The sequence below is a fragment of the Metopolophium dirhodum genome, chromosome 6, assembly GCF_019925205.1.
Source record: "Metopolophium dirhodum isolate CAU chromosome 6, ASM1992520v1, whole genome shotgun sequence".
NCBI classification, from domain to species: domain Eukaryota; kingdom Metazoa; phylum Arthropoda; class Insecta; order Hemiptera; family Aphididae; genus Metopolophium; species Metopolophium dirhodum.
The window spans coordinates 2,590,326-2,600,818 of NC_083565.1; the positions used below are offsets into that span (position 1 = coordinate 2,590,326).

Here is a 10,493-nt window from a genome sequence, read left to right on the forward strand (position 1 = left end):
TAACATCGTAAACGACGACAGTTGTTGTGTATAACAATATTATTATTATAATTCGCGCGCAAGTCGCCGCCGAGTCAATCGCGCGGGCACACACACGATCGCACGGACGCGCGCGCACGCGGGCGCCAACACAACTGGGCGGACACCGCGCGCCGGTGGCCCGTCCCCCGGTCGGCGCGATTTCTTTCCGCGCCGAAGCTCACCGGGTCGCGGGGCATTTTTTAGTCGACGGGTTGGCCGCAAACCGCCGCGCCCGGCCGTGGTGGGAGTGATGCGTGTGCCGTTACGGCGGCGACGGTACCGCGCGACCACCCGCCGCCGCGGCCGCGCCGACCCGCGACCGCGCGCCGCAACGACGAACGGCGGTACGGTCAATCAAAATCCCCCGGGCCCCCATCTCGCCGCCGTACCGTCGCCACCGTCGGCGGTAATCGCACGGCCGCGCGCGGTGCGGTGCGGTGGCGGCGGCCGCACGCGTTTTGCGGGATAAAAACCCCGGCCGCACGCAAAGAAGGGGTGGCTGGGGGTCGCGGCGCGGTTTACGGTGCGGCGGCGGCGCGCGGTGCAGTGGGCCGGCGGTGGTCGCGCGCGCCGCGTACACATATTATTATTATATACATACGCGGTAGTGTCGTCGGCGGCGCGGCGGCCGCGGTGGGAGCGAGGGTGAAAAAAAACCCCGACGAAAAACACACTACCGTGTCTGGTGGCCGCAGTGGTGGTGGCGGTGGTGGTGGCGGCGGCGGCAGTGGTAGCGGTGGCTCGGCGGCGGCGCGAGGTGGGGACGACATAACACGAGGTCCCGTCGTCCGCGTGCGGAATATTTCAGTTGTGCCGAGATCGGTGACGCGGTTTGTCGCGTTTTTGGTTCACCTTTTTTTTTCCTCCACTTCTCTGGCGCGACCGCTACCACTCGCCCCCCAACCACTACCGCCCGACGACCCATCCGACGCGTCGAGCGCTGCACATAGTGTGTGTACAACAGTCGCGCCGGCTCGGCTACCGTCGGCCGCACCGCCACCACCGTCGCCGATCGCGCCTGCCAAGCTCGATCCCGCGCGTGGGACGTCGTTTTTCCGACCGCGTTTTCCGTTTTTTGTATTTTTTCGTTTCGGTTTTTTTTTTTCGGTTTTTAATTTTTCGTCACTCCGACCACTTATCGGTGACGAGTCCGTCGTGCAACGTTTTCCGCTAACAGTGATCACGTCACCAGCCTACCGACGACTGCTGCAGACATCATGGCAAGTATTATTATAATATATAATTAGGTTTATGGTATAATAGTATGTAACCTACCTTATGTGGTGTGTACATAATTTATAATATTATTATACATGAGAACGTTTTTTTCTGTGTTTAAAATCAAAGAGTGTCGGTGAGGTGTATTTCGAAATACCTATATATGCACGGACTTGAGTAAAGTTAGGTTTAAATTTTGTGCTTTGTAAAAACCTTATCGGTGGTCGGCTGGATATATCATTCAACGTTCGTTTTAATTAACTTTCAATACGATAATTTCTTGATTAAAATACATTGTTTTTTATAATTATATTTAAGTGTTTTTCACACAAGACACTTTTAAAAAATTTTCAAACTCAGTAATGTAATCATGCGAATAATCCAAATAATCCAAAATACAACAATAATTTCAGTTTCGTTATTTATCGAATTAAAAATGTTAAACTTGTGTTTGTGTACATGTACGAAATGTTTCCGAAGTAATCATTTTGGGACGCAGTAAAATTAATTAAAAAGGGGTTGAAAATAAAAACAAATAGTGAAAACTTGTTGATACCTAATTTTACACTGAACAATAATGTTGTACTGCAGTCTACATGGCGTGTAGGTACAACATAACATATTATATTATACCTACAAACGTTTTTTTTATAAGTGCGAAAAAAAAATTTACTAATTTAGCTAGTATTATAGGTATACCTATATGATACGCGCTTTTTGAAAACACGAGTTTTCAAATACAATAAATAAAAAAAAATTATGATTGATCACATTAAAAAATATATATTATACGCGAGTATACATCCGAATCTATCTCTTAATATTCAAAGTGCCAATAGATTATAATTTATATTTTATAAGTATTAATATAAAATCAGTATACGTCGCATAAGTACTTTACCCGAAGTGTATAACTATAGGTATACACGTTTAATATAATTTATATTGTAAAAATATTTTGTAACAATATATAATATTTCAAATTATTTTAAAGATACTTTATTATATTTTAAACAATATTAACTAACAATTTGGGTCGCGTTTGCGCAGGACATCGATGCGGTGTACCAGAAGTACGTGGCGTGCATTCTCGAGGACGTGCGGGCCATCCACGGCAAGGAGATGGTGGCCACGGGCAGCCCGTCCGTGTTCTGTTCGGTGTTGCCCGGCCACTGGAGGTCCAACAAATCGCTGCCCATACCGTTCAAGGTGGTCGTGCTGGACGAAGTTCCCGACGGCGCGGTCGTCGTCGTGCAAGCCGGCAACGACGAGAATCCGTCGGCCGACATGCGAAACTACCGAGCCCTGTCGGCCACCGGCATCGCCGTCTTCAACGACCTCCGATTCGTCGGCCGCAGTGGAAGAGGTTCGTCTAAAACAATTTAATAATTATCATCTCAATCGGGGGTGGATTGTATTGACAATGGTCTTCGGTTTTGAGGTTTTGTGGCCTTTGAGCCTCTCAATTTACCTTTAAAATAAGGGTAAACACTGCCGGTTGGTCTGTAACCCAACCACATCGCCCCTGATCACAATATATAACAATATCTTACACCCGTAAGACTTATGTTGGATCATCGTACGTGGTTTTCAAGAATTTTGAAAAAATACTTTAGGTACCTATAAAAGGTATAGGTACGCCTAATACCTATATATTAGATACTATACATTTGCACACCCACAATTTTCTATTTCAAAAATATTCAGTCCGTATATTATAATTTACTTATCATTATACAATATTATTTTTGTTTTATAGAATTCATTAAATTTATACCTACTCACAGTTTTTATTTATTTATTTTATTATTATTAGGTATCTAATTTTACAGTCGTAAATATATTTAATTCGCAATCTTATATTTTTATTATGTATAAAGTTTCATTTCCAATTATTTAAATAATAATAAAAATATATATATTGGAACGATAAACATTTTATGTATAATTTATTGTTACGTATATAGGTAAGCTGTTAACACTCACCATCACAGTTCAATGCAAGGACCAAGCAGTGTTAGTAGCCAACTACGTAAAGGCCATTAAAATCACTGTCGACGGACCAAGGCTCCCTCGGTCGAACCACAGAGGTAAGTGTTTTTTTTATTACAAATTGTAGTCATACTATTGGAACGCATACCTATATAAATAAATAATGAATTTATACGAATCAAATGTTATTAAAATCTTAAAGAAAAATGTATGATTTATATGATATTGAATTACATTTTTCGGGCTCTTTTATTGTTTTAACCTTCCCTTAATGCAAGTATAGCGCCAACAATGGTTATAAAGTACGTAAGAACAAAAAATATATAACATTATTATATTGCATTTCTTTAAATCGGTGCAATTTTGAAATGAAAAAAATGTAGATAAAAAAAAACAATACTTCCACATAATACTTTTTTACTCTCGTAATTTTAGATTAAAACTATATACATACGACGTACAGTTGACAATGGTTTCTCCGTTCCCCTCGCACTTCGCAGTCATTATGACAAACGGTAGAGGGTTAAAGACCCTTTTGCTTTCGACACGCGGCCCGAACTCGTTAAAAACATATATTATTTTCCCAACTTCGGGTTATTTCAATGAAGCACCATTGATCTTTGACACGGAGCGCGGGGAGAAAAGATTTTCATTTTTGTTTACTGTTTCAATACGCTCGCTGTTTTCATATATATATATATATATATATACAATTTATAGTATATGATATTTAGCGACGTGTATAAATGTGTGCGCTGCTGTAGTAGTAAAATACTTGCAGTTGTTATATTATAATATACTATGTAGAATATATTGTGAGAAAGCGAACTGCGCAATATTTGAACTCTCCGCTGTTAACCTATACTATATAATATATTTACATAAATATTGTGATGACATATACGCGTAAATATAGGTCTAATATAAATTGATATTTTTCAACAGCTCGTTGAATTTGTCACCCGTTAATCAATTTAGGCCGGCAAAATATTATTTAAACCGAAATCGGCGTTCTATTTAATTATTTTAATAGAAATATTATATGGGACTCCTCTTTGCCTCAACCACAACACCTATATATCACGCAGACTAATTAGATTGCTGTCCATTTGCCGTAAAACTGTTGTGACACGCTTTTGACATTAAATGTCGATCCATTTTGAACTGTATTAATGCATTAATGTATATTTATGTGTATACTAATTTTCTTTCGAAAATTGTTTATTAGCACAGCAAATTGCGTACCATTAAAAGTATAAAAAAAATAGCATACTAAAACCAGCTGCAGCTATATAGCTATGAATAAAGTTTACAATTAACTATTATGAACCAAATACCAACAATAGTATATTAGTATACATGGGTAGTACGATAGACGCGTATTATAATAATTAAATACTAGACACTCTGGATGCAGTAAAATATATTTTATATTATAATATTAACCAAAAAGTTCAATTAAAATTAGCACTAAGTGAAATAGTTTTTCAAAATTTAGTTTTTTTTTTACTGTAAAACGATATGCAAAATTACTATATTATATTGAGATGATCAAAGTCTGTAGCTTTACGTTGGTTAAATAAAAATAGAGTATAATAATATTATACTTAAAATCCTGGAAGTACTTCTAGTGCCTACGTAATTATTATTTTCATTTAAAATGTGTATACATATTTAATAGAACGCGTATACGATACACAGTAGGTACTTATTGTAATGTTTTTAATTCCCAAGTTTTTATGAGTGGTCAATACTTTCGAGTTTTAATACATACTGAAAAATAATAATTATATGATTATATGTAGGTATATCGTGTTGTATGCGCATATAATCATAGCGAAACGTACAATTAAAAATCCTTTAAGTTATGTTAGTGATTTTATAAGTACAATGCTTGTATTAAACATAACATATGTTTAGGATAATATGCGCACCTTTTCATGTAAAACATATTTTCCTTTATTTATTAGTACCAATATAGTTAGTAGTTACTAATAAAACCAAAACCAGAAAAATGTTTAATGTTTCCTATGTGGCCATATAGGTATAACACATACATAATATATATGGACATTATCAAGTTTCGAGAATGTATAAAAACTCCACGATTGCTACCGACTTGAGTTCCGGTCGGAAAACGCTGATAAGCGGGGATTTAATGGCCTGCGACCGTTTTCTCGTATATGCTCTTGGGCGGATATTACAGTCGCTGTCCGAGGGTAGTTATTCTCATGTATTAACGTGTAAGGGTAGGAAAAATTGTCCAAATGCGCAAATTCCATTTCCGACGTGGAAAATACATTAACATACGCTGTACACATATATACGTAAATGTCGTATATATATTATATACCTCTGCACACACTCAAACGTACAAAAAAAAAAGGTATAGTGTGTCAAACTCATTGGGCTGCAATAACGTTAACGAAGGTACGGAAAGACGTCACAGTGAACACACACAAAAAAAAAAAATACAAAATGCCTAAAAGGGTTTTTGTTCATGTGTGGGATTATCTGGTAGTCGTCGTGGTAGTGCATTAATCATCCGCTGGTCTTTCGCTGGAAAGGTTATATGTATATATATATAGCTTATACATAAAACGTAAAACGTATACGTATATATTATGTATGATATATGTATACATATATAAGCGGACGGTGTAGATAATGGAAGACACATACATAAATGCACATACACTCACGTGACGTGAAGTTGATTGGGAAAGCCCTTGCTCTTTTTTTCTCTCTGTTCGGAACCCACTCAGTTTTTTTTTGCGTATTAACGCAATTAACACAAACGGACATAACTGTACACGGATAGTTCGGGATTTTTTTTTTTTTTTAGGGCAAATGTTCGCCCTTTGAATTGATTAAGTAGTCTCGGGAATGCTTAATGAATCCGTTCGTGCATTACCCACTTCATCCACAACGATGACCGTTATTTGTATCAATCGATTGTTTTCTCGTTTTTTTTTTTCATATCATATATTATAATACATAGATATTTATACGCGTTTGAAATTGACCATGTACGATCTACCCTCTCTCTTCCAGTCACGTGATATGAAAAGCAGCCCCTTTTTAATTATTTTCGCGCTTTTACCCGAAATCACTCCAACTGTCCCGAGGGCTTCTCGTGAATAATATATTACACAAAGGATGTTATCGATTTCATACACATGACTTTATGTTCATACGACAAGTTATAAAATTTAATTGGGATTTAAATATCTACTAGCTGATATTTATAAATGCATAATAATATACAACTACAATAATATTATTATAAGTAGCTGTATTACTTAATATGCAGCATTACTACCTTTTCTCAGCAGGAATAAATTATTTAAAAATAAAAAACGGAGAGATCATCTCATACATGAGTATACCTACAACATTGAAGAAATACGTTGGTTTAAATTTATATTTTAGTACACACTATAGGTACATATTGTATAGTATTTACTATTTTTTATGTGTGTATGTCTTTAACGTGGTTTTCTTAATAATCATTTAAAAAATACATCGACAGCTATCAATTAAAAATTATATATAACACATAATCATTTAGGCATCGATATTTAACGTGTAAAAAACTATAACATGATGTATATTGTATATCTATTAACTACCCATAATATTGAGTATGGGTATGATTTATTATTTGATCGGCATATGCTTTTGATGGTTCGCCTGTCACCGTGCTTTTTTAAATTATCCGATAAAATCTCACGACGAATATATCCGCAAATTATACGTCGAGATTTTCATTTTCACTGACGTGACATAATAACAAGAGGTAGCAAACTGTTGTGCGGAAACGAGTGGAGGAGGGTTGGGAAAGTATCCTGTCGCTTTACTGTGTACAATAGAGTTCACTAAAAAAGTCCCTTTAACGCGGACTCGCACACACAATAGCTCCCGGTTTAGTCGGCTATTGTAACCCGTTGGCATGAAGGCAGGCGGTGGAGTGGAAGGATGACGTGCACGGTGGTGGCGGTGGCGGTAGCAGCGGTGTGGTGGTGGTGGTAGTGTCGAACACTGCCAGAGGGATGGTTGACCGAGGGGTTGAGGGGTGAGGTTTACCCGAGTAGTAAACATTTGGCCATAAAACTGACCCTCTTATGTCCCGCAAAAGGGGTAAAAATTACAATAGATTTCGGGGAGCGGAGGGATTTTACGATAAGCTCTCGGGGCTTAACCCGAGCCCCATCCACGTCGACCACCCTATTCACAACGCATGCATCATGCCTTATGCCACAGCATCGGCCATTAAAATCCGGTCGGAGTGAGTGAGTGAGTGAGCACACGAGTGAGTGAGAGAGAAAGTGATGGCGGGAGAGTGGTGAACGAGAGACACCGAGTTCACAGTGGCATCCGTTAATAATTTAAAGCGCAATTAAAATCGATACTGCACGCTATACGTCAAAAAAGTGCATTTCACTCCCGATTTTTATCAATATAAAAAAAAAATGATTAACATATATGGGCGTTAGCATTACAAATTTAACTCTAACTGCATGCGACTTCCCGTTCGGAAACACGGCGATTTATTCAGGTAAAATCGACTCTAATTCGAAAACGTTGAAATAAAATTATTATTGTCACAGTTTACATACAATATATGTAAATGCATTAACGCCTGTATAGCATTATTCTTTGACCCGTACATTTATTTTGTCGATAACCGGCGAACGTTAAGCAGTCCATAATATTATTAAAAATAATTAAACGACAATGCATAATAATATAACGTCATTAAACATTTCACTCTATGTGTTTCAGACGTGATCCACGGTTACGGTGGCATGTTCCCAATGCATGGTCCCCTGCCGCCTTACGGAATGATCATGGAGTACAAACGATTGCTGGAGGGAGCAGCGTTACCGGGGTCGCTCAACTACCAGTACATAGCGGCCAATTACTTCCAACTTCACAGTAAGTGTATATACGAAAACCTATATTATATATATATATATATATATTGTTATTATTATTACTATTATTGTTACTGTTACGCGCGCAATGTGAAGGTACTGCAGTGTATATATGTATAATGCAGTGTAGCGCAGGGCGGAAAAAGGGGTTTTATATTTTTCGTCACCCCTAGTCGTCCGCGGCACAGTTCAAACGAATGAGAGCAAATCGAATTTTCCATTTGAATAGGCGATTCCGAATAACGTAAAAGAAGAACGAGAAAAAAAATCTAATCCCGTTTGACAAATCGCATATGTACACATAATATACATAACAATATTATTTAACAGGGTGGTATTGGAACAGAAATTAAAAATACTTGTGTTGGGACAGAAACTTGACCGGAACCCATATATAACCGGTATACCGATATTTGGTGCCGTTTTGGTATATATAGAATATTATTCAATACTATAATACATCAAATGTTTTTTCATCATTCTATAGTTTTTCGAAAAAAACAATAAATTAATAGTATTGTTGTAGTATAGATAGATAATGTTGCTATCTTAGTATTTAATTTCATATTATATTACAGGCGAGACGCGTAAAATGGGAACCTTTCTTGCGTACTGTAATTTTTAGTATCGGTATCAAAACCATATAATCCGAAAGCTAAATTTCGAAAATCCAAACTGGAACAGTTAATAATAACTCTCCAAACTCTGTTATAATAATATATTTTACATGATATCTATATGTATAATATGGAAAACGCATAATTATAAATGATGACGTATGATGTACTTACGCTCAAAACGGTTCTAATTTTCAACGTGTTTTTCTATTATCCGCAGACGCCATGGAAGCGTCGCAGATGTATTGCGACTTGCCGCCCCAGTCGGCGTTCAACTTCGCCGGCTACAACGGCCTGCACGGTCTGCCGCCCACGCCGCCTCACACCGAGGAAGAACCGACGGCGGCCACACCGTCAGCGCAAGACGACTGCGGCGTTCCGTCGAAGCGACAGCGACAGGCCGCCGAGTCGGCCCGCGCTGTGGCCACTGCGACGGCGGCCGCTACCGCCACCACCACCGGCCCGGACGACCGACTCCGGCCGGAGCCGTGCAAGCGGCCGAAGCGCGAGTCCGCCCCCAGCCCGGACATCGACATCGTCAGCGTGGGCGTCGTCCGATCGTCCAGCCCGGAAGTGCAGCTCAAACCCCGCCAGGAGAAGATCTGGAGACCTTACGGCGCCACCGACGAATAGCGACCGACACACGACCCTGTAAATAATATCGTCATAGATAATAATATTATTGTCATATATTATTATATTAACGCGATGATTATGTGTAAGGAATCGGTTTTTTCTTCCCGTCTGTTTTTACTGAATATTAACGTTTCTTGACGATGTATATTATGATATATTATTATTATTGTACATGCATATGTATAGACAATCAACCAAGCATTTAGGTTATATGATTCAATGTTGTGATATTAGCGTTTAGGTTTATAAATTATTATTATTATTATTATTATTGTATTAATATTTACGTCTAAAAATGATTTTTTATCACTACCCGGGGCCTTTTTTTTATTGTAATCTATATACGTTGCATATGTGTAGAAGTTGTATAAAACCAAAGCATACTATTATGTTTGCCCCTTCCGGATAAGAAAAAAATGACAAAAACGTTTTTTATTCGACGTTTTACGACGTGCGCGTACGTCGCTTATAAAATCGTGGTCCGTTTTTGTGATAAATATATTATATTATTATATATTATATATATATAAAAAAATGTATAGTCTGTTATACTAGCGTGTGAATTTGTTAAACGAAAAATGTATATTAATATATATATATATAATATAAATACGTACATTATATTATATTATGATATTAAATTTGAAAAAAGTCGTTTTTTTTTTTATTTCGCATATACAACATCCTGGTATATAATATCTAACACCATTACATAACAATATATTATGTGCCGTCGAGTCGTCCCCGCGGACTTTCCAGGGTGCGTGGCTGCAGCGCGAGCTACTTGGCGCGGTGTGTTGTCGAGGTCTCCGATGCGGCGTGGGGCGCGTGTGGGCTCCGTCCACCATCACCCCACAAATAAGCGCGAAAAATAGGGATTTCGGCGTAGCCCCTGCGAGGGTTGACGTCGTCGCCTCCACCGCCGCCGTGATGGTCGTCGTGAGTCATATTGTGCACACACACACACACGCTCACGCGCGGCCGTGCAGACACAATGGTGTGCGCATATATATTATATGATGTGATGTGTGCAGCAGAGAGGGACCGCCGCCGCTGATTCATGATAAATAAA

At 38.7% G+C, this 10,493-nt stretch overlaps 1 protein-coding gene across 1 annotated transcript; it reads left to right on the forward strand.

Annotated features, from left to right (window-relative positions):
* Window positions 1–720: 720 nt before the first annotated feature.
* Window positions 721–9,938, forward strand: LOC132947026 (segmentation protein Runt-like). The gene is made up of 5 exons (XM_061017205.1): window positions 721–1,241; window positions 2,290–2,605; window positions 3,207–3,329; window positions 8,017–8,169; window positions 9,006–9,938. Exons 1-5 carry the CDS (start codon window positions 1,239–1,241, stop codon window positions 9,416–9,418), a joined length of 1,008 nt encoding a protein of 335 aa, XP_060873188.1. The 5' UTR covers window positions 721–1,238; the 3' UTR covers window positions 9,419–9,938.
* Window positions 9,939–10,493: the final 555 nt, after the last annotated feature.